Source organism: Lepisma saccharinum, chromosome 5, assembly GCF_977018435.1.
Source record: "Lepisma saccharinum chromosome 5, izLepSacc3.1, whole genome shotgun sequence".
In the NCBI taxonomy this organism is placed as follows: Eukaryota; Metazoa; Arthropoda; class Insecta; order Zygentoma; family Lepismatidae; genus Lepisma; species Lepisma saccharinum.
This window is the reverse complement of record NC_139233.1, coordinates 6,396,535-6,422,419: the sequence shown is the minus strand read 5'-3', so window position 1 is coordinate 6,422,419 and position 25,885 is coordinate 6,396,535. Positions and strand designations below refer to the sequence as shown.

Below are 25,885 nucleotides of genomic sequence, written 5' to 3'. Positions count from 1 at the left end.
ACAAAGTTTTGTACATACAAGTTGCATTCACAAACTTCCTGAAATCATGCCTCTGTATTTGAAACAGGTAGCGTATAGCAATCTTGAAAATCTTGGGCCTATGATTAAGATGTGCAATCACATCAACTGCCACGAAGAAGCACAAGGTTTATTAACTGAAGCATGTTCAGCACATCTTATCCCAATAGCATGATTCCATGAACCTTTCAAATCCAAACTTTAGCTCAAGACACTGTTGTACCATAAGAAATAACTCAAGAAAATTCTTATATTTTCAAAAGTACTATTCAAACTATAGTTAGCAATAAATTCTAAATAGCTATTCACTATGGATGGGCCGATATGAAATTTTGGCCGATACCAATAAAGTACCGATATAAAATTTACCGATACCGATAACCAATATTCTACCGATCCGATATAAAATTAGAAATGGTCCTTGAAGAACCTGAAATGTTCATTGATCTCCTTAATAACTGTGTGTTTTGAGGTGACTGCAGTGCAAGAGAAGCTAAATATTTAGACATTTACTTTTTAGAAAGAAGAGCATGGAAATTATCCATAAAAATTACAACAAAACGGTAGAATTTTGCACTAAATTATAAGATATTTATCGATATATCGGATCGGTAAAATAATCTGTAATTTTACCGATAAACCGATACACCGATATGCCTATATCGGCCGATACCGATAGAGTACCGATTAATCGGTCCCATCCCTACTATCCACTATTTAAAGTCATCTATGTACTATCATGATTAGTGGCCCATCACCAATACATAGTAATAAAGTGTACCTGGTGATTCAATTGTGGACAGAACCCAACACAATGCTGCAAGACAAAGATCAAAAGGGATGAACGAACAACACATAACATAAGGTAACAACACAACACACAATTTTGAAAGGTAATATTAGAAAGAACAATGGGAAATTATATCTTTGGAAAATAATTGTAACAGAAAAATAATTAGTTCAAAACCAAAGTAGTTATGCAGTGAACAAAAAAGAAGCTACATTTTTCTTAATGCATGCACTAAAAATTAAAAATTATTATCACAATAGCACACGTAGTACAAGTACTGCATACAAGACAGGTGGGCAATTTTACAGGCAAATCAGGTACTTTGTTTTGTTGTTTACTATTGTTTGATTTGGGATTAAAAAATAATAATAATAATATTAAACTCCATGGAAGAATTATAGAATAATTTTATTTGGTTGAGTTTGTTTATAAGGCCACCTTAATTGTTGTTGAGTTGCAGTTGTAAGTCCATTTTATGCACAAATAGTCTATTTGGGACTGGACCTACAGTTTAAAGTGGGATCCGAACAATTATGTGCCTCCACCAGATATCAAACCTGGGACCCCTTGATTATAAGGTGACGACATTACCACTATGCCATCAGGGAGGCTATAAAGTCTGCTTTATGCACAGATAGGTTAAATGAGACTGGACCTACAGCTTAAAGTAGGATCTTGCCTGATATGATTTTCCTGATAGATCTCATTCACAAAACACAACAAAAGGTAGATGCCAGCATGGAGTAACAATTCTAAGAACACATGTAACTTCTCTCATGTTACCTGTGATGTGAAAACTGGTGCGTGGCCCTCCTCAGATTCAGGCTGAGCACCTTCCGGTCTCCTCAGCGAGTCTTCCAGATCTTGAATCTTCTCGAGGCCAGCGACTCCTTTGGGATGCTGAGTCCTCTCGATCAAACCTTCCTTGGTAGTGCAATAGATGGTTGTTGTCGTGAAAGCCTCACCTGCTTTGTTGTATGCCTTGCAAGTGTAAATGCCTTGGTCTCGTTCATACACATCTGCTAGATCCAGGGTAACAAATCCAAAATCGCTCGTCATCTTGAATCGAGATCCTGTTAAATGAAGAGAATGAATATTGTATTGTAAGATGTAGCTGCCTGGCAGTCACAAACTGCTGGATGGTTTCAAAAGTAGATTTTGTCATCTTGACATTTTGTAGCCATATCTTTACACTTAAAACTCCTAAAGAGTACAATGCAACCCTGATGTTACATTCTGATATTTTACACTTTCCATATTAGACAGTGAATTGTTGTAATCTCAATAGAACATAACGAGGCATTCCACGAAAAGTGGTTCTACTCCATGTAAATAACAAAATGAATCAATCTGGAAATTATTATTGTTTTTAGTTGCATTAAGTTTTAAATGTTTGTGAATGCATATAATTTGCATGTTTCAGCAACAAAATTTATAAGCATCTGTAGCCTATATGTTTCACAGGCAAGTGATTTCAAACTTTGCTAGTTTAAAAGTGTCACACACGTAACACATTTTTTGTTAATGCTTTTAGCAGACACCATAAAGAACTTCATAATTCTAAGATATTAGTTCTTTGTAAATATATTAAACCAATTGCATGTCTAGAACGTTACATTTTATGTGTAAATGTTACACACATAATGCTGGAATGCCCTTAATGTTATATTTCTTCTGGGTTTCATATTGGTCCCTTAAAAAACAAACATTTTCAAAAGTAAAATTAACTAAAAAAAAATATGGTAAATAGCAACGTACAGAAACATGAAAAAAAAACACATTAAAGCTTACATAATGTGGAATCACTCTTACCATGCTGCAGTGCCTTTCCATTGAAGTACCATTCCACCTTCAGATTTGGATCATTCTTGGGCTCCACCTGGCATTCCAGATGCAGTGGTTCCGCCTCGTTAATGGAGAACTGAGGCTCCAGAGGAACAACAAACACTGGTTTCGGGAACTCTGCTTCTGGTCCAGAAATCTGCCTCTGGTATCTTGAGGCAAAGGCATCCTCCACCTCCTGCACCTTCTCCAAACCAGCTTTGCCTTGAGGGTGCTGCGTGTCCAAGTAGATGTTTGTTTTGCCTGTAGAAGAGAGGCAAATTAAATAATATATATATTAATTTTCTATTGTGGTTTATCATTCACTCTATAACAAAAATACTTAACATGAATATAATCATTTACAGGGAGGTTATTTCAGTAGTTTACCGCCAGAGCGTCGGCCGTTCGGCGGATCCTTCATGCAACAGGTTCCAGCAAATTGCGTTACAGGAAGACCGTAACAGAAACTGCTTGTTTTGTAATGTTTCCACTTTTCACAATTACGGTCACAATTACAATTGAAATAAGCACGTACCTTGTCGCAAGGATGCTGGAAAAGCTGGTCTCCCAAATACAAGTATTTCTGGCACCTTATTTCTGACATCTAATCTTGGATTAGACATCGCTACTTTTGACCAATGCAAGTATAGTTTTTTTTTTAAAAAAAAAGTAGAAAGTACTTAAAACTTCTATGCTTTTTCTTTTGTATTTAATTAACAGTATTAGTGATTTTTTTTCATGTTAGTTCTACATGATCATATGCATTGTCATGACCACCACAGCCCCCTTGCTTATCACTGATATTTCAGTTTTCATAGACAATTATAGTAAGCATTTTATATGTGAAAGTGAGTAAATAATTCCTCTGAATAAACGTAAGAGGAAATCAAACCTAGAACATTATTACATGGGACCACAAAAACTTTTAAAAAGGTGTACATTGTACACTACTAAGTTAACTACTAAAGTAAATTCTATTGTAAAGAAGCATCAAATTCCGTACTTTGGAAGAACTAGATGTCAGTATTGTATGCTACATACTATAAAACGTACTAACTTCATCCATACAAGGTACGAAATTAAGTAATTATTATTCATATGAAGATAATGTATGGAGTCCATTCCTTACTTGTGCACTTGAGGGTTCCAGAGGTCACTGCCTGTCCCTTGCTGTTGGTGGCTCTGCACATGTACACGCCAGAATCTTCAGGATAGGCATGGCTGATGTCAAGAGCAACGTATCCAAAATCATAAGTTGACTTGTATCGAGCTCCAGAGGGTAATGGTTTACCATTTACAAACCATTCTGCAAAACAAAACAAAGCATCACAATATAGTAATGTACTGTAAGTCACAAAATAATTCTCAGTAGTTTCCTCATTAAAATAATATTCTGTAAACATTGACCAATTTCAAAGAAGATAAGAGACACTTCCTTCCAGCAACAATGTGAGAAATGTTGCCAAAATCGATTCAGTCAGCTTCTCAGCAATAATTGCAAGAGGTTAAGAGTGTTCAGAGCATTGTGATGATCACATCACCTCCACTATGGTAGAGACTGAAAATGTATGTAGACCTATGTGCCTTCATGGAATGTTGTAAAAACTTATTTTTTTGCTGACAAATGCATTTTAATGTATTTCTCCAAATTGCACTCAAATTATTGAAAAAATTAAAGTTATGCTCAGATAGGCTACAATTTAAAGTGTAACATACCTGCACCAAGAAACAAACCAAGGACTCTCTGATTACAAAGCAACAGCTTTAGTCACTATGCTATTAATGAGACAATATGGAAATTTCAGTACACTCAGCTGCGTAACTATCTGAATATTGTGCAAGAACAAGTACTCATACCCCACCTCGAGCACTTCTGGCAGGCGTTTATCCAAAAGTTTTCATCTGAGGAGGATATAAGATGTTTTACAGGGGTATGGAAGCATATTTTGCTCCAAAATCCCCACAAATAGATATGCAAACATATCCTAGCCATGACGCAAACACTATTTAGTTCGCACACATGAATCCTAACACACACATACCACACTAGAAGCTATCACTTTATTACCATCTAGGATATTGGTAGGGAAATGTACTTACCAATACTCAAGGTTGGATCTTTAGATGGTTCCACCGTGCATTCGAAATGAGCAGTATCCCCTTCCTTGCATTCAACGTTGTTCAGGTGAGAAATGAACACTGGAGACTCGTACACAGGTTCCGGGACATCTGGTCTCTGTCCCCTGGGACCTTCTAGAGCTTCAATCTTGGGCAAAGCATCAGGGCGGAGAGAACTGCCCAGCAACCAATGACGATCTACGGTGATAAAGCATCACATATTCAACACTCTTCATACTGTATAAAACACACTCAAATTATACTACAGAACCCCTGCTCAGAATTCCCATGTACAGGTTTATTGATAAACTCTGAATCAATTAATGTAATGCCATGACTGATTTCTGAAACACTTTCTACAGTAAAGATATTTTGATCCCTTATTCGGTGAATAATTTATGGACACCCTGTACAAGATGTAAGTAATGTAACAAGATTCACATCAAACTCAATTCTGTAATTTTGCTCCATAACTTACGTATTGTTTCCAATGCATTAATACAATCAGGAAAAAACCTGTCGCCGTCACAGAATGATTAAAGCACATCTGAAATATCTTTAAATTATACTGCCTCTTGATAGACAAGCCAAGTAATGGTAAAATCAGGTGGTAGGAATATTTCTAGTATGTTACTAACAATGGTAATTCGCTTCTCACTTTACAAGCTAAGACCTGACAACTTATCGCTAAAAAGTTTGCTAAGAAACCTTACCCTCAACCTTCATAGTGCAAGTCGAAACAGCCTCTCCCAGAAGGTTTGTGGCCCTGCAGGTGTACATTCCTGAATCATCAGGCCTCACTCCGTTGATGGCCAGGGTCACCAGACCGAAATCAAAGGTGCTTCGAATTCGGGTGCCTAGAATTTAGAACACATTTCGGTGAAAGTTTATGTCCATATGCAACTATACTATCACAAAAATATGTTAAAAAGAAAGAAAAGAGTGCATCACATCAAATAAATATAAGAAGACATTGAGTAGAAAATAAATATTTTATTTCCTACAGTTACTTTGTTTGAATATTTATTTCACTCCGAAAAAGAATAAACATTTTTACAATATATTTTACTTTCGCTTCTTTATTTCCCTAATATTAGATTATCAAATATACAGAGTGATGCAAAAGTAGGTTGACAATCTTTCATTTGTATTTCACACCTTGGTGATTCATAATGGCATGTAACCTGACAGGCCAGACAAAGTGGACCCTGAAGAATTACTGGAAATATGAAAATGCAGACCCGGTGTGCCAGAAGTGGAGAGAAACGTTCCACATTGTAACAAAATAACAATACTACTTTCAACCTACTTTTGCACCATCCTGTATATACACAAAAATGTTAGAAAGGGACAAATATTCAGTCCTCTTTCTGTCCTGTCAACTAAAACTTTCTTCTAGTGGAGTTAAATTAATTTTAGTTGTTTAAACCTCTACTGAAAATTAAATATAAACTATATAAATAAATTATTAAAAAAGGCCAACTTTCGAATAACAAAAGCATAGAAAAGAGTACTGTACTTGAACAAATGTGTGAAGGCTTTAAAATGTGGCACCTCTAGTTAAGGCATAACATACATTGTTCAGATACTTACAGAAATTAACTGAACTGCTCGACACAATAAGTTGATTGATTGATCAGTAAGGACAGTAAGGATAATTGACACTGGACCTACAGTTTAAAGAGGGTTCCGAACCACTATATGCCTCCACCGGGTATCGAACCCGGGACCCCTTGATTACAAGGTGATGATGCTACCACTGTGCCATCGGGGAGGCCCGACACAATAAGTGTGTTTAACATGTTCCTTAACTGTGAAGTCCATATTTCTGCAGTATGCACTCCCAAGAAATCTGTCAATCATGATGGACATTGTGGATAAAGAATTTGTGGAGAATTTGCAAAATGGATGAACCAACAGTTCAGATGATTGATTCATTTGAAATCCATATCTTACATTCATGGACAGAGATGATGATCAAAAACCATCCAGATAATCCAAATATTAGGATATCCAGAATCAAGAATATCATAATATCCAGATTTGATGTCTTGATAAAATTTCATTCCTATTTCTACCTACACGAATGTATGAATATAACCAATACTTATCATTTCCAAATACAATTTGCATATTGTAAATAAAGACTTGTGATCAGTTTAAGAACTTGAATATTTTTATGAAGCATTTTATAGAAATGAAAAAGTGAAACATGCCTGTTGTCAGCTGGATGCCATTCTTGTACCATTCCACGCGTAGATTAGGATCGGCTCTCGGTTCAACTTGTGCTTCGAGATGCACGTGCTGGCCTTCCACCAGTTTATCTTGGCTCACCAGGTGGGTGGTGAAGACGGGAGCCTGCTGTGGGGTTGTGTCGATGAACTCCTGAGGCACCCTGTTCATCTCGGCCTCTTTAAGCTGGATCTTCTGCCAAGCATCTGGTTGCATTGGCTCTCCAATGATGGCTGAGCGAGCTGTGATGACACAAAAAAAGAAATAACATTTTAAGTTTTCCAAAAATTACCTCTTACATGTATACACCATTTAAAAAAGGTACAATACACACATGCTGTATACCAGCATAACATTATCCCTACATGTCAAACATGTACTTGCAATAAAAATTTAAAACAATCCTACAATATTGCTGGGAAATAATTGGGGCATTTACAGTTTTCTAGCTTCTTCAATGCAGAGAAAAAGTAGCCAAGATATGACATTTAGTGTAATGGAGAAACAACTTGTGGCTGACCAAAATATGTTCAAAAATTTCATGTATTTTTTTAATACGCATGGTGTTTAATAAATTTTGTTCATTTCTATTTTGTTATATTTCGTGTAAAATGTTATGTTGAATTAATATGATGTACAATTATGATCACATTATTGCTAACATAAAATTACAGTGTATAAATTTATATAAATTGTGAGCATGACAAAAGAAAATAAACAAATGAATGTAGATAAATAAGTAACTAATTTACGGAGATTTATGATAGTCACATCTGAATTTTCATTGAATTTATTAAAGTGTAAGCAGCTACTTGATAGAGGGAAATAGTAGGATGGTCCATCGAAGTTTCAGCAAAAGGGTTTGCTTCATACTATGAAAGGATATAAGTAGGAAATAGTTCAACCTAAGAGAAGTTCTAGTAACAATGAATAGTTGGTAAGGTGGGGTTGGGTGGTCAAATGCAATTTTTTTTTAAAAAGAAATAGGGTTTGTTAACTAAATTCCAAATCCTGAACACTGGATTTACTATCTGAATCATTTCCTAAATTCTATTTCCTTTATTTTCTACAAATTTTCAGAGTTCATTATCTGAACCCCAAATTCAGGATATGTTATCTGAATTCTGAATCCTAAATTAGGTACCTGAATCCACGTTTTTGTGATAATTATCTGAATCCTAAATCCACGTTTTGACAGCTAAACCCTCATTATCCAAATCCATTTTGTTCAGCCCACTACAAAGCTTTACCACGTTTATATTTGCTTTCTGCCACTTTTGGTTTGTTTATTAAAACTTGGAATGGGTGCATCAGCACTGCAGGCTACTTGCACCCATCTCTAGATGCAAGGAGTAATCTTAGCTAAGAACCATGCCTAACATTAAAACCAGGGTGGTATATCTCCCTGGAAGGTTAAAGTCCAAGACTGCACGGGGATCTGCACAATTCTGCCACTTTTGGAAAATCACAAGATGAATTTGATAAAGGAACAGTCACAAAGAAAATTCATGCCCTGACTAGGCTTTACTGGCTGCTTGATATAAATGGTGGTATAGGTGCAAACACCAACTATGAAGTAGTAAAGAAGGTCTTAATCATGAAAGTTAGTGCAACAATATACAGTATGGCCAATACATACAGCTTATAAAGAACATAACAATATATTAGAAATTATTCTACTTACGTCTGACTTTGAAGGACATAGATGTCACCGCCTCTCCTGCCTTGTTGACTGCTTTGCACATGTACACACCAGAATCCTCAGGAACAGTTTTGTTTACATCGAGAGTTACAAATCCAAAATCATGAGTTACATGGAAACGGGATCCTATAATCACAAAAGCACAATATAAACATATTTATAATAGGGTTGAGACAGATTAATTGGTACTTGATCAGTATCACTATAGGCATGTCGGTTTATTGGTAAAATTACTGATAATTTTACCAATCCGATATATCTATCAATATCTTGTATTGGGTCGGTGCATAAGTTCGTAGCATTTTGTTATGGGTTGGAAACACTGCGTTCCATTGTTCTTGCTTGGTTTGTAGTTTTGTGTTCCTGAAAAAACAGTGTATTCTAATTCTAAGCAAATTTTGTCTATTTTGGAGACGAAATAAGATGGAGTCTCAAGTGGACAAAGTTGAACAATTCCGGCACATTCTGCTCTTAGAGTTTAACCGAGGATCAAGTGCAGCAGTAGGAAGTCTTTCCTAGTGAAGCTGCTCTTGAAACTTGGCTAACTGATTTCTTCAACTCTGAAACAATTTGTGCTGTGTACGGGGATAATGTCATATACTGAAAACAGCAGTTCTACAGGCGAGGCATCGGACTCCTCTGCAACATTCGCAGACGGTCATTGACAATGGAGATGACTACATAACTGACAGTGAGTGTTGTTGTGACTGTCTATTGTTAGACTACAATAACAATGTTTCATCTTATCACCTGTGTACTTGTGTTAATTCATTATTGTATTCCTGTTAATGTACGTTATAAAACGCTACGAACTTATGCATCGACCCAATAGTTTAGTGCAATATTCTGCCATTATGTTCTAATATTTATGGATATAAACATATAATCCCCATGCCGTGGGGGCGCTTTTGTTCCAAAACTGAAGGGGCATGGGGGGGAGGTCAAGAACAGTTTACTTTCCCTTGATACATAAGGATTAGCATAGTGCAGGAGCAAAAGTGGCAAAAAGTGGGGGGGGGGCAACTATCCCCTCACCCCCTAAATTGCTGTCTCTGTCTCCATGCCTTACTTTTGTTAAAAGTAAATGTATAAATATGCAACTTCTTTTTCATTGCACATTTATTAAGGAGGTTAATGAAACACACAGATTTCTCAAGGATTATCTGGAATATTATACCAGGATCGGTAGAATTTCAGCTTAACAGTGTTCATAAATTTTCTATCCATAATTATTGGTATTGGCCAAAATTTCATATCAGCCCATTTATAATATATTAATAAATATAATAATAGTAATATATTATTACATATAGTAAAAATTATAGAATTGATATATCTGAAGTGCATGCACAAGGAATCAAATACTACGATAATTTAGTTACACATTTTGCAGGAGCAAGAAAAATCTTATTTTATATGTATAGAGTGCTAAGTTATATCTTGTCTCTAGATAACCTAACTTTGAATTCTGCATTTGTATTTTTCTATCTTTATGTCACTTTTCTGCCATTTTCGGCTAGTCATGACGAGTATGAATGACGACCTGATGAAGGGACACTTGGAAAGAAATACCTGTGCTTGGGTCAGAACTTGAATTTTCATGGAAATAACTGTATGAAATAATTTAATTCCTGGTTAGGCCATAATTTACACAACTTACATATGAGTTATCATATTTCTTACAACAATGTAAGAAAGAATATAATGTCAGAGGAACATTTTTTCTTCCTGATATATTGATAGCTCTAGAATGTGGGTGTTTTAAAACACTGGCCACTGTTTTACTGGCAAAAGTGCATTTTTTTAGAATTCAGCTTGATGTCTATTTTACAGAAAACTAGACCTACAGTGTAAAGTGGGATCCGAACCATTTTTGCGACCAGAAATCAATTCCAGGACCCCTTGTTTACAAGTCCACAGTGTAAATCACCTGCCTATCAAGTCCACAGTGTAAATCACTTGCCTATCAAGTCCACAGTGTAAATCACTTGCCTATCAAGGAGGTACTTCACAATTCTGCAGCAGATAGTACAAACATGTACATAACCTTATTTCAGTAAAATTATACGAGGGTATCTCTGAAAGAAATGCATGCTATTTATTTCCATGGAAATAGAACAGCTAAGAAGCACAACATGACTGGATACAGCAAGTCTTCAGCTAGAAAACATTATTTTTCAACAATGTCACCACCACTGGCTATGCATTTTCATCAGCAATGAAGGTTATACATGGCCCACTTCTTCTCACCAGTGATGCTGTGGTCAATGTAACAGTCAGTTTCAGGCTCAAAGTGGTTCAGCAGGTGCTGACTGACTTACGTTGGTGGTTCTTTTGTTCCTGTGTGAGCACACTCAGCACAAAATTTGCAGTGCTAAACACTGCCCAACTACTTTCAAAGACAACATTTAACTCGGAACACAGTTCCCTCAAAATAATCCATTGATTCGTGCAAATGACCTCATGAGGTCGCAAGAGTTATCCTGCAGATCTCCCTATCTAAAGTACCACCCACTCCTTCAATGTGTTTACACCCACTGTTTTGTCTCTGTAAATGTTTACCAAGCATTGATGAATGTCAGTGGATATTTTTTATTCTTTTTTCACATTTAGCAGGACACACCTCTCGCCATTCATATCAGATGCAATCTTGCTCAACTGCTCCTCTGCTGCCATCTGTTGCATAGCAACAAAAACTTATTCGACATTGACAAAAGAAAAAGGTTCAATCTGTATTGCCATTCCACGAAACGAGTGGCATGCCCAGGATTATGAAAAGGGGAAGGGGTTCTTGACTGTAAGGGGTGTTATGTATTCTTTATTTAATATTGTCCTATAACTTTGGCACCATTTGGGGAAATGGTGGGCCTAAGGGGTTTTACCACCCCATCCACCCTCCTTGGCCACCATATTGCCATATCTGCCAATGATGTGGGCCAACATAATGAAACAAGAGGCATTACTTTTGGAACGCTTCTCGTGTATTGAGCAGAAAAATCACAAAGTATTGTAACGATTAATTTCAAAAACAATTATAAAATATTGTTTCATGTTAATATTAGCATAATTCAGGAAATATGAATCTTCTTATAAGTAAACATGCAATAATGAATCTTATAAAATGCAACACCACCACCACCAATGTTAAAATGCCACCAATATATTTGGTTCACCAGCACCAAATAATAAATTTTAAATTTAAAAAAAAATACCTGGTGGTTGTGTGTTGAGGAAAAAACCATAGCTATCTGAAAGTGAAATAGTCACAAAGCTGGAGTTAAAAATATGCATTTTATTTTTCAAATTGTTCAAACTGCATGTAAGGAATTTCAGTTGTAAAAATAATGTAAAATAAATTAACTAAAAATAATGTAAAATAAATTAACTAAAAATTTAAAGAAAAAAACAACAAAAACTGATACCTTTACATACAATTTAAATGCAAAATTATTTATAACTGTGTTATTATGAGTTTTTTATTATGATCAATAATGCCAGATATTTTCATTCTCTTGTTACTTTATTCATTATTCTTCACTGATACCAAACACTATGTGCAAAATACTTTCTCAAAGTCTCTTCATGTTCTGGCAATATTGATAATTGCAACTGTTATCACCTGTAAAATATTTCCACTACTTTTTTGAGTAAAGCTAAAGTAAAGCTAAGTTGATTAAATTATTATTATTATTAAATATTATATGGTTGCATTTTATCTCAGGATTGTCAATAAATGAAATTGCTTTGTTCTTTACCTCTAAAAAAGACTGAAAAAATATTGTTGTTCAATAAAAGATTCTCATGAGTTAACGTGTATATCAAAACTTAACTGTCAGTGAGTGGCAAAAACTATCAGTAAGTGGCAAAAACTGTCAGTAAGAGGCAAAAATTGTCAGTAAGAGGCAAAAACAGTCAGTAAGAGGCAAAAACAGTCAGTAAGAGGCAAAAACAGTCAGTAAGTGGCAAAAACAGTCAGTAAGAGGCAAAAACAGTCAGTAAGAGGCAAAAACAGTCAGTAAGAGGCAAAAACAGTCAGTAAGAGGCAAAAACAGTCAGTAAGTGGCAAAAACAGTCAGTAAGTGGCAAAAACAGTCAGCAAGAGGCAAAAACAGTCAGCAAGAGGCAAAAACAGTCAGTAAGAGGCAAAAACAGTCAGTAAGACGCAAAAACAGTCAGTAAGAGGCAAAAACAGTCAGTAAGAGGCAAAAACAGTCAGTAAGAGGCAAAAACAGTCAGTAAGTGGCAAAAACATACTATCAATTAACATAAACCAACCAATTAAAAACAATCAGTTGTAAGGAAATTGATACACAAATGAGACTCAAGGATTTCTGAACTGCCATTTTAAACATTATTCTTGTGCTGATAATAAGATTGTACATTTACGACAATCAAAGCGAAAATTTGGTAAATTTGTTTTACGGCCACTTTCAACTCATACATCTTAATCAGGACTGGTTCTCCAGTTCAAATTTGGATCTGAACCAGTCGAACGTAACAATACCAGGAATCAAACCTGAGACCCCTTGATTAAGAAGCAACAACAATAGCCACAGTGCTATATCAAGTCAAAGCCTGAGACAAAAACTGCAACCCGATTGTTACACAATGTACTGACCAATGTTTCCTCATTTTAGTGGATTATGTCATATATTTAGTTGTAAAAACCATATGCAACAAAGCTGAATGAACAGCATTTTAGAAAAGCTCCGTGTGATATTTTAGATTATGTGACATGTTCAACTCCACCCACAAAACTTTAAAAAATTAAATAAAAACCCAGTGGATTATATCAAAGGTACATACCCATCTTGAGCTCTACACCATTCACAAACCACTCAAAATGCAGATCTGGATCTCCGACGGGTACGACGCGGCATTCAAAGTGGGCGTTCTGGCCCTCAAACACCTCGGACGGCCCAGTGAGGAGCTGGGTGAAGATGGGTTTCTCGAACACCCTATCAGCCTCGGGTGCTCTTGTTGGCACGCGGCCCTCTTCTAGCTGTCTGATCTTCTTCATTCCCTCGGGATGCTGGGTTTCCAGCTGAATGCTGGCTTTAGCTGAAGAAGTAGAGGAAATATATTGAAATTAACATTTGAAAATATATTGCAAAATTTTGTACACACTGAAACTAAAAACGTCTTACCAGTGTTGAAACTCAAACTGGGAAAATAAATTCCTTGCATTTCCCAGATATTTTTAAATGAATGTACTGAACTTTTTCAACTTATTTCCACTTTGTTTACAGTATATTTTAAGAGTAGAAACATGAATGAACAGTTGCAAGAAAAACTAGTTTCTTGAATATTAATTTTATTGCATATGAACATCTGTTTTACCAAATTAGTGTTTATAAATGTATGAAAAGTCCATATTCAGTGTAGAAAACAAAACTATATTTAATATTCCATTATTGTTTTCTATTTTTTAAATTTTGTCACTTTTCTACCTCTTTGTTTAATTGCAATGATGAGGATTAATGATGAATTGATGAAATGGTAGTAGGACAAACAATAATGCATCAATGCTTGACCAGGGTTCAAACCTGGGACCTCTGGCTACATAGTACATTGCGTTGACTAGTAAATGGAGGCTGTCTACAGGTTAGTGTGTCAAAATTTTGTTCAGTGTAATTTGTAATATTGTGCTTTGTCATTGTATTTCTTCTTGTTGATATAAGTGAAATCACTTGAACTTAATTAATTTTAAAATGATGTACATTACACTCGAAAATAATTTTAGTTCAAGATATTTGAAAATTTCTGGATGTATCGAGGTCTCTGATAGTTAAAAGGTAGTACCCTTAAATATCCAGATAGCAAAACTATCTGGTATCTGATATCTGGTTCTCTGAAATGATACATATCTTCATACACGTTCTAGCCAAAAGTGGTCTAAGTTTCAGTGAAGCCTATGCAAATAAATGTGTCTTCCTCACAAATTTTAGGTTTAGGTTAGAAGTTCAAAATTACATATTTTATCCACACCATAACAAAGCCATGCAATCTGCTATACAATGAATTGCAATCTCAAGACCCTCACACTTACTTTTAATTCTCATAGATGCTGTGGTAACTGCTTCGCCAAGAGCATTAGATGCTCGGCACATGTAGACACCCTCATCTTCACTGCGCACATGGGTCATATCAAGAGCAACAAAGCCAAAGTCGTGAGTCCTTGAAATTCTGGAACCTGCAGAGGAAACAGTAATGTCAAAATTAACAAAGCATACATTTTCAGCAGATATGAATAAAGTATTTAGCCAGATGATTTTGAAGCATTTTGCTCTAACAAAATAAGACTTTTTAGATTGTATTTAAAATCACTACCTATGTCAATTTTTACTTTTAGATTCACAAAGAAAGATGACAGTCTGACAGCATTTCGCAGAGCTCCTTACAGCAACTAAGGATGGGCCAATATGAAATGTATTGATACGTGTAACTGATATTCTACTGACAAGAAAAGTTCAAAGGTTCCAGGAAAAACCTGAATGGTTCATTCATCTCTGTAATTAATACGTATGTATGCAAACTGTAATGGGTTTTGACAGAAAAAACTGCACATTTAGACATTTACTTTACAAATCAGCATATATGAATTAGCTTTATATTCATAAAAGCTCATAAAAATTTGAGATATTTGCACTAAATTACAGAAAACTTTGATTTGTTTATATTTACGTAGCCAAACTATCAGTAAATGGCACAACTATCAGTTGAAGGTAAGAAGAATTAATATCTGAAGCATTGAAATGTCGAGAATATCTGAAAATGGACCATAGAAGGAAGGTTGTCTTTTATATAGAAACAAATCGAAGTTCATAAATGAACAATGTGGTAACAGGAACAATTACAAAGAATTTCAATTGGTAATCTTACTGATGTCCATATCAGTACCGATTTATCTGTTCCTAACAGAAATATCAAACTCACAAATTCACCAATAATAATCAACTATTAGTGGTCACTAATCGTCACTTTTACTTCATTTTTGTCCTCAAACTAATAGAAACATTCACATTAGAACAAAAATTAGGAAACACTCACTTGTTTCCAGTGGTTGTTCATTCCTGAACCACTCCACTTTGAGTGTGGGATCTCCAACAGGAATCAGGCGGCACTCGAAGTGAGCCGTCTGATCCTCACTGATGTGGTCGATGTTCTGAAGAGGAGCCGTGAACACTGGCCTCTGGAACGTCTGAGGCTCTGGAACCTCTGGCCGCTTGTAGGCTGCTGCATCCTCCAGTTTCTTGATCTTCTCCAGGCCTTCCGGTCTCTGGGATTCCAAAATAATGTTGCTCTTGGCTGCAATAAGCAAGGTGAAGCAATATGTAATTATCCTGTGCTGATTATGGGATTTTTTGCAAGATACATTTCTAGACGTTAGTATTTTTTTTCTATTTGATTACAATTGTACATTAAACTTTCTCTTGTTTATATTGTGTACTGAAAAAAAACACAGAATAAAACACCATGCAGTAAGAAAAATGGAAATAGTTAATAAGTGAAGAGAAAGCATTGGGAAAGAATATAAAAAAAAAGGACGTTAAAAACTGTACTTACGTATGCGAGTATGTTGTTCGAATATTTCTTACTGTAGAACGACGTTTCGGAGATTAACTATCCCCTTCTTCAGGTTCGTATGTAAAAACTAGGTACTTAGCATAGTACCACGTCGAAATGTAATATAAGGATTGTGGACAAGGGTTGGTGTGGATACATTTAAAATATTATATCCTCGCCCTGAAGGTATATAAAAAGCTCGTCGTTCACTAAAAAAACTTGCACAATAAACCTATTCTCATGTTAAAAATGTAAAACCTGCATGTATCACTATACAACTCTAGGGTGAGGATATAATATTTTAAATGTATCCACACCAACCCTTGTCCACAATCCTTATATTACATTTCGATGTGGTACTATGCTAAGTACCTAGTTTTTTCATACGAACCTGAAGAAGCGGATAGTTAATCTCCGAAACGTCGTTCTACATTAAGAAATATTGGAACAAGATACTCGCATACGTAAGTACAGTTTTTAACATCCTTTTTTATATTCTAGAATTGTGAGTAATACGCACCAAACCTACAAAATGCATTGGGAAAGGGGACAATATTATTAAATAAAGCAATTTTCACAGGAACCTCTAAAATGATGATAAATATCAAATACCTTACACTTCATTTATTTTATTGGTATTTCTGACAACAGAACTATTTCTTTATATCAATTTTGGTTATTTTATGTCACTCTTGGGTTAATTACAAAGAGGCAAATTAAAAAGTAAATACAAGAAACTTATACTGTTGATCAAAATCAAGTTGGTAGAAGCTATATTTAACACTGACCCTATCTCCCTCTCCTATTCATATAAAATGGGGCAGAATATAATTCCTCATTTGAACAACGCATAATCAACACCTACCCTACTTACATTTTACATGCAATTGTAGAATATGTATGACTTCAGTAAAGGCTAAAGATAAAATTAATTTGTAAATTTCCCATTGAAAATCATGTTATTTTAGCATGTGTGTTTTGGGAGAGAAAAGTTATAGATCTGAGCTTGCTCGAAAGGTGATAAATTTACACATAAAGAATCCCAATTTACATTCCCATATTTTAAATTTCCTGCGTTATACATTCAATTTTCATTGTTCCAACAGAGCAAAGTGTTATAAAATTTTCACAGATTTTACATTTTTCTGTATTGTACGTTTGTTTCCATACTGGTTCCTTGAAAAACAACTTCAACTGGTAATAATTTGATCAAAACCATAGCATTAACTGGGAAACAAACAAGGGAGCACTCTTTCACAAAATTTTAAGGGTATTTTTGTCAACCTCCTGGGACCTGAGGTTATGTTCTATCCCTCACCTCCTCCTCCTCAAAGTTAGACCTCACATTAAACTGCTAATAATAAAAAACAACTTGCCAATTGTCAAGCAGAGAACTTATGTAGAGACTGCAATAGTTCATAGCATCTTACCTTGTACACGAACGCTGATCGACGAAGTGCATTCTCCCAGAGCATTTATAGCTTTAACGGTGTACTCGCCCGCATCATTGGGATACACGTGGTTGATATCCAGAGCAACGTAACCAAAGTCAAACGTAATGTGGAACCTGGCAGCAGATGGCAGGGGTTTTCCATTGTGGTAGAACTCGATACGAAGGTTGGGATCGTGGATTGGCTCCACTCTGCACTCAAAGTGAGCCGTTTGGCCTTCAACAAGATCTGTTGTGCCCTGAAAATATTAAACGTTTTAAGAAGGGTATGCAAGATAAATATTCATGTACAATTTCATTTTTACTTGAACAAACTTTTTAACATTCCTGCTTTACTTTGACATTGAGGAGGTATACAAAATATGTACTATAAACATGCAGCAATGATGAATTTAAAATGTATCACAAATTAAGAAAATACATTAATTACCAAAAAAAAGAAAGTATGAAATAATCCTTATATTCTGCTCATTACAAAGCTAACCCCTCCTCTCTCCTCCCTACATATACATATAAAAGGTAAGTATGAAATGGAATGATTCTCAACTCTACAAAGTACATTAACATTCTACACAATTTTGCCACTTTTTTTGGCTTACCTCTGTAAACACAGGAATAGTACAAATTTAACAATAATAATAAAAATATTGTACTATACACTCTGTATCAGGAATCTGTGGAGCAAGGCCTTGCATAATGGTAGAGAAGGGAAGAAATTGGGTGGGTGGAGTCAAGCAGTGCATACTGTTTCCCCCTCCATGCACTCACATTCACTCTCACACATTGGTTAAGCCCTCTCGAGTCACTACTTGCGCAGACACTTGTTTTTATACTCTTGCTCCAAACATCCCTGGGACAGAGTGTAAGTGGTTGTGCATTAACTTCCATTAGCAATTTGTTGCAGGAAGCAACCTTCAATCAAGACACATTTAAGTTTTTCTTCCTTACAACAATCAACAAGCAATTTAATAATAACAAAAATAAATGCAACTATCAGACTACAAAGTGGTAGGTTCAGCGAATAGGTTATTATCCACTACATGTAATAATGTTATCCTGAACTAAAGCTTGCTTTTTAAGTCTGCTTTATGCACAAATAGGGTAACTGGGTCAGGACAAGCAGTTTCATGTAAAATCTGAATCACTCAAAGACTGAACCCAGGAACCCCTGATACGGAGATTCACAAAAAAACAGTCCATAGCCAGTAAGGAGATGTTCTCAGTTACCTGGAGCTGAGTGACAAAGCGAGGTGGTGCCAGAGGAGCTTCTGCTATATCCGGACGCCCTGGTCTTCCTTGGGCTTCCAACTCACGGATCTTGTCCCATCCTTCAGGATGCTGAGAATCAAGGTAGATGCTTCGACGAGCTGAACAGAAAGACAAACAATCGTCAATGCATTACATACATTCAATACATATATTGGCAAGTGTAGTTAACGTACAGCCTATACTTCCAAGCATAAGAGGCTCGGCCTATGAATTAGAATTTCTTTCAAGGCCAATAAAAATGCTTTAAAAATCATATGAATATATGAAAGTTAAAAGTTCTCAACATAAGTGTTTTGGATAGTCAGAAAACTATTTTGTTGTTAGGAATGTAAATTAAGCAAATTTTGTTTTAAGTACACTCCTGTTCCCATAAAGTGGCACATTTTATAATAGACAACTGAAGTATATGCGACTTTATCTGAACAGGAGTGTACATTTTATGCTCAACTTTAGAGGCTGGGATACAAACAGTGTGTTGCTAGTTTCACATATTATTTTCAAGGAATAAATGGAGGTAGATTAAACAACTGTTCAAGGTCAGAAGACCATGTCTTGGTACAGTGACACCAACTTATATGGTTAGCCCACCTAATAATGTCATATTATTATTATTATATATTTGTTATTGTGATTCGTTGTGGATTAATTATTGAAATCAATATATAACAGATTATTAAAAAAAATAAGTAAGAATGCATTGTTGATGTGCATGGAGGATTTAGGAGATTTTTTGTGAACTTATAACTCAAGTGTTTGAGCCCACCTAATCTTTTTCAAAAGTTGGCACCCCTGTCTTGGTAAATAACTAGCAACAATAAACCATCATCCTGAACATTTCTTGCTACAACATCCAATTACAAGTCTACCAACCTGTAACATTGATGGTGGCAGTATTGACAGCCTCCCCAACTCTGTTGGTTGCTTTGCACATGTAGGTGCCAGAATCCTCAGCGTATGCGTACAGGATATCCAAAGCCACGTAACCAAAGTCGTGTGTTGTCCTGAATCGATGGCCCGTTTGGATGCTGACTCCGTTCACGAACCATTCGATCTTCAGATTGGGGTCGTTTATGGGCTCAACCCTGCATTCCAAGTGGGCGTGCTCTCCCTCCTTCAGATGTTCCAAACTGAAATTAAAAGTGGATAAGTAAGATACATCCATTATGTGCAGATATCATATTAAATTACATTTGAGAGGTAAGGCAGATTAACTGGTACTCAAGTATACTTTCAACTAAAGTATCCCAAAAGTGACAAAATCACCAATTTTATGAAGCTCATGATACCAGTACGATACATTAAAATTGTGAAATACTCAATATGCTGACCAAGGCAGTAATTTATTTTATTAAAAACATAAACTAAAATGTAACGTTTCAACCTTCTAGCAAGGTCTTCATCAGACTCTGTATCAAGTACAAAAGTAACAAGATACACAAAAAGGGCATTATATATACACAAACATTACTCCCTCCAGACTATTAGAAAGTTGTTAGGAACTTTCTAGCAGGTGGCTTTCACTTTCCAACTGTACTTTCACCTAAAAGGCTAAACATAATTACTTTCATATAGAATGTGGTTGGACTCTTTATCTCACGCTCTTTTTACTTCATGCTTCTTCCTTCTTCTCTCCTCTTTCTCTCTTGCCCTTTCAACTATTTCTAACACCTTCTTCCATTCTTTGTTTAACTTCAATCCCCCCTTCCAGTTCATTGAGTCTTCTTCCCCTTTCTTCTCTATTTCCTTGGCCTCCTTCCATTTTCTCACTAGTATTCTCTTCTCCCTTCCTATCTGCTTAGCCTCATCCCATTCTATGTCATGTCCTGTTTCTCTCGTGTGTTTAAATATCGCATTTCTCTCTCTCTTAAGTCGTACATCATCCCTAATATCATGGAAACAAGGCTTAATGGTGTTATAATTAAAATTGTGCATTTATTGATAGTTATAGGGTCATTCCATGTCAGTTCAACCAAAAAAAATGGATTTTGGAACCAGTGATCTCATATTTTGATGAAACTTGGCACATCCAATCCTTCCATGGTGGTGAGAAACTTCATTATTAGTATTATTGTCTCAACTTTGTCTTGTTTCATTTTCATAGCTCCTCAAACTTTCAATAATTTCTCTTTCCTTCCATTCCCAAAGCCTACAGTGTGAGCTGCACTGTCTTAGAAAAAAAAATCTATCTCCCTTATTAATTATTCAATCTTTTTCAAATTTCACAAAAATATTAATCAAACAATAAAGATTCCAGAAAAATATATGACAACATATCACATTCATATTTTACTACACCAATAAATTTATAAAATATTATCTGATTTTTTGGGGGCTGAAAACATGGTTTACTAAAATTTCAATCATCATTGTAATGTTTAACACCAACAAAATATAGAATGTGCCCTATACTTTTAAAGATGGAAACTACACAATACATTGTAATCCATAACTTTAATACTTACTTGTTGAGTGGTGTTATGAAGACAGGTTTCTGTAACTGAGGCTCCAATTCAGCCTTTTGTGGTCTCTCGTAGGACTCCAAATCTCTGATCTTCTGAAGTCTTTGTTCGTCTAGAGTTTCAAGATACAAGCCTGATTTAGCTGTAAAGGAAGGGAAGAAAATAAAATCAACAAAATGACATTTTTATAATTGCAGTAACACCTGAGAGTTGTTACATTCATACTACACTTAATTTTAATATTACAATTAGTTATCTTTGGTTTTTTACTTTGCGATTTGTTACATGATTACAGAAACATAGCTAAAAATGTCAGTTCAATCACGGTGGTTTGGTTTTGTACTCCAGAGACTGCGTTCAAGTCCATGTTTAGCTTGCTTGTTGGCTAAATGTCTACAATAGCTATTGCGGCATTTAATTACAAAAGAAAATCATGGAGTTGAAATAAAATAAGGCATTTGACAAATATTGGAGCAGAATATCTGTTTTTTGGAAATTTGCCTTCAAATTTATATTAGGATGACTGTGTAGTACACATCCAAGACAATGATTTTTTCTTGACCTGATTTTCAGTAAACTGTTAAGAATGTACCCACCTCTTCAGATATAAAGTGGCACATACTTAAACTATCCAGCTTTACGAAATGTGCCATTTTGTGTGAACAGGAGTGTACATTTGGAGGAAGATCTTACGAAATAAAGATCTAAACACAGATTTTTCTTCCATCAAAATATATATTTTCATTATTTCCTGGATCATGTATTTTCATGGCAATTGATTTTATGCAAGAATAAAAGGAGAAGAAAATGAAGAACTGTGTTGCATTTTGTTGCATTAACGATAAGCAAGAAGAATGTGCACCAAAATAATCACTGAACTGTTGAAAAGTCCTCTTAGCTATTGTTTAATATTTTACAAGGTACATTCAAGTGAAGAGATTTTCTGAAGATGCCAACCAATTGTAGATTTTAAGAGTGATGTTAGCTTCTGAAAACCAAAACTACTTTTAGAACTCACCTGATCTATCCCAGGAAAATCTCTTCATTTACAACTAGGAAAGTTTCACAACTTACGAGGGTTTATAGACTGTGTTACAAAGTTTATCCCGTCATACACAACTTAATAGAGTTTTCTTTAGAAGACACAAGTCGAGACTGGAGTGAAGAGTAAATTTTACTGACACATCATACTAGAAATGTTAATACTTCCTGCATAAGTAAATTCCAAACAACAATTATCTTAAACTGTTATGAATAACAAATAATGAGGTCATAATATTTAAGATGTGCATGTGCAAGACATTCTTCAACACTGTAGCAGGAAGTATAGAAAATTTGCATGATGTCTGCATAAACAGATGGAGGAGTATCTTGTCAATGCTGCATTAATAGAAAACATTTCAATTTTTATTTACTATATTCTCCCTCCTTGTTTTGGAATTAAATAACTGTATAATTTTCAGATAGACTGCACTATGCTTCATCGAGCATAGTCAGTGATTTTAAATTACACTGACAAGTTTTTATAGGCCAGACAGTAGACAAGTCAAGGGTATTATTGATGTCTCCTCCATTACAATACAGTAATATTTAGCTACTAAAGAATTATTTGGAAATTATTATTATTGTTTAAAAGTCAAGTAGGTGCTTTCATCGCTAAAAGTATGTGATAGTATATAGGAAATGGCGTTAATAAACAGGCACAAAAGCAGGTTTAAAAAACATTAAAATTGTATGCCATCAAATAGAAAGTTCCCTAATAATCAGTCTGAGCAAAAAGTCAAAGGTATTTTCTGAAGCTCATAAATCATCACCCGACAGAGAGGACCAATGATTGAGGAGATTCACATTAAGCCAGTAAAATGAGCACATTCAGAGAATTGCTGTAATCACATTCAAATGTGTGTGTGTGCACAAATTAGTTTCTTCCAACAGAGAAAATGCATCATGTACCTTGATAGTTGCTCTTCAATCAACACAGAAGGTTCCATTGTTATCCTTTTACATAATTTATTAATATATACAAGCTCATTACATTCAGAGTAAAATATTAATGTGAACTTACTTGCAGAATAAAATCAATTCTTATAAATGGAAAGCAGAAATAACAATAAATAATAAGTCTGTGTATTGGCATATTGACTGGTATATTGGTCTGGTATATAGACAAGTCAACATTTAAGCCTTACATATTTACTACTTTTTCTACAGTTTAATGTGTATGCACTTGATCTAAATATTAATGTTGTAGGTCCACTTTTTCATGTATACTGTTGTTGTTTGTTTAAGCCCATCTTTTTTTCCATCCAACTAATGTGATTGAAAATTATATAAACTCTCCACTTTTCTTGCCATATGTGCAGTAACAAAGAATCCAGCTGGATAATTTAAAACATCCGACTGACCCTGATTTTGAAGTAAATGATCCCTTCTTGAAGTAATCAGGTCCAGATTGAAGGTTACCCTACTTAATTTCTTATTGAAAATTGTTGTAGGGTATTTTCTTATTTTGCATCAATCCTCAGCCTCACACTGACAAGAACTGAAGATAATCTGATGAAATTGATGGGATACTCAGAAAGAAACATGCATGCCCAGACAAGGACTTGGATCCCAGAACTTTCAGACGTGAGATCACACAGTCTACCACGGAGGCACCTTAAGTCTCGCATATTGATACATGCCAAGATGTATTCATATTTCTGCCAGGTCTAAGTTGCTCAATAACCTACTCAGATTTTCATATTTTGGAAGAAGTTGCCAGGGTTCGTACCATCCCCAGGCCAGATTTCGAACCCGTGACTCAAGCATGCTGTGCTAACCTCTGTCGCAGAGGTCTGCATTTTTCTTTTTTATATAAAACTCTTGATATATATGATGATATGAACTTCTTCTATACCCCTTTTTTGAACATTTTTTCCTTAATCATTGTTAAGTTTATAATATTTTGACTTATTGGAATTTGTTTTACAATTTTAATTGGCAGTGAAACATGATGCCACTGAAAATTGAACCTAGAAACCTTTAAATACTAGGAAAAATCATTAACCATTACAATTTCTCCCCCTGGACCCAAATGTGTATTATATTCCCAATGTCATTTACAATATTCTAATTACAATATGGTTGATATATCTAGTTATTTTAATCTCTAGCTCTCACCCTTTCTTCCACAAATTAATTTCCTCACCAGCAAAAAGGTTTTGATGGTTATAATTTATTTCTTGGAGAATCCTGCATTACATATGAGTGACTGACTCGTAAATTTGTAATGAGCTTACATTACAAAAGAAACTGTTTCATAGAAAAATCATGCAACACTCGAGGAAGAAAAAATAAGCATGTACTTTCTGTGTAAATGAACCAAAACACTTGTCATTTCAATTATGACAAATATTTATTTCCTTTTATGAACAGATTACAGGTTAGAACGAAAGAAAAAAAAGACTACAAAGAAATAATAGGTTCAGAAAACAATGCCAAAATAAAAAATAATAATAATGAACCCAACACCACAAAATAAAAAGAGACATTCCATAGCATGCAAGGATGGCATTCCATTTCTCTAAACTTCACCATGTAAAAATAACAACTTGCATTTTGCATTTCTGGGTGTGTCTGAGAGAATACCTTGGTTTTCCAATAAATAATTAGTAAAAATGAATGAACTGACGTACAGGAAAATAGTTTATGAACCAAAATTTCCTTTCTAATGCAATATTAGTGAAGAGATTGGAGATAGTAATTTGACAATCTATTACATCAGATTTCACTATGGCATAGCATGTTTGCCAAAAACTTTGAAACAACAAATTTGGTTTCTAATTAATAAGTGTTACATTTATCAAATAGCAACAGTGTTTTCCACACCTACTGTTATTAGTTTTCAAACCACAGTTATTTGTAATGTATCAAAGTTCTGGAAGACAGTGTTGGTCAAATGGCTTTCTTTCGAAATTCCTATTTTTTTTTCTTATAAATACAGATATATTTTTATAACAATCATGAGCAACACCAAGATAATATTTCAAAATAAGTGCAATTCATAATGCACAATTGTGACATCAGAACAGTACAATACTTGAATTACAAATGCATTTACAAAATTTGTATGAGAGAAAGTTCAAATGTGCACCATGAACATTTTATCCATGAATTTCAAATTAAATTAGAATTATTTGAAACTAAATAAATATAAATTTATCATGATGTACTATATTATGATGTGTGTTAATATAGCAATTTTGTTAGTGGAAAAAGTAATCAAAATTAATTGCAAATGTACTGCCAAAACATTTTTTCGGCAAAACAAACTATTTGGCAAACAGTAAGGACTGAAATTACAGTTTCAAGTGGGATACAAAACACTGCAATGTTCCCTTAATGTGAATTAAAACTTACTACAGGGCAGGTTTTGTGTTTGAGGTTTGCTTTTAAGTCCAGTTCTATGCACACAG

The 25,885-nt window shown here is 34.9% G+C and overlaps 1 protein-coding gene across 23 annotated transcripts in view; it reads right to left on the bottom strand.

The window, feature by feature from the left end:
* sls (sallimus) overlaps positions 1-25,885 on the bottom strand; it is an 854,140-nt gene that overhangs the window by 262,540 nt on the left and 565,715 nt on the right. For 16 of the 23 annotated variants that reach the window (XM_083122061.1, XM_083122066.1, XM_083122070.1 and 13 more), the window contains 16 exons: positions 21,432-21,570; positions 19,840-20,096; positions 18,928-19,067; positions 17,681-17,939; positions 15,735-15,992; positions 14,734-14,877; positions 13,491-13,745; positions 11,897-11,932; positions 8,667-8,810; positions 6,967-7,224; positions 5,464-5,607; positions 4,733-4,948; positions 3,762-3,938; positions 2,621-2,893; positions 1,592-1,881; positions 800-835 (listed from right to left, as the gene is read on the bottom strand). In XM_083122061.1, coding sequence (XP_082978187.1) covers positions 800-835; positions 1,592-1,881; positions 2,621-2,893; positions 3,762-3,938; positions 4,733-4,948; positions 5,464-5,607; positions 6,967-7,224; positions 8,667-8,810; positions 11,897-11,932; positions 13,491-13,745; positions 14,734-14,877; positions 15,735-15,992; positions 17,681-17,939; positions 18,928-19,067; positions 19,840-20,096; positions 21,432-21,570 — 3,026 coding nt within the window. The remainder of the gene's footprint in view (positions 1-799; positions 836-1,591; positions 1,882-2,620; positions 2,894-3,761; positions 3,939-4,732; positions 4,949-5,463; positions 5,608-6,966; positions 7,225-8,666; positions 8,811-11,896; positions 11,933-13,490; positions 13,746-14,733; positions 14,878-15,734; positions 15,993-17,680; positions 17,940-18,927; positions 19,068-19,839; positions 20,097-21,431; positions 21,571-25,885) is intronic. The other 7 variants (XM_083122068.1, XM_083122069.1, XM_083122080.1 and 4 more) reach the window with 3 other exon arrangements.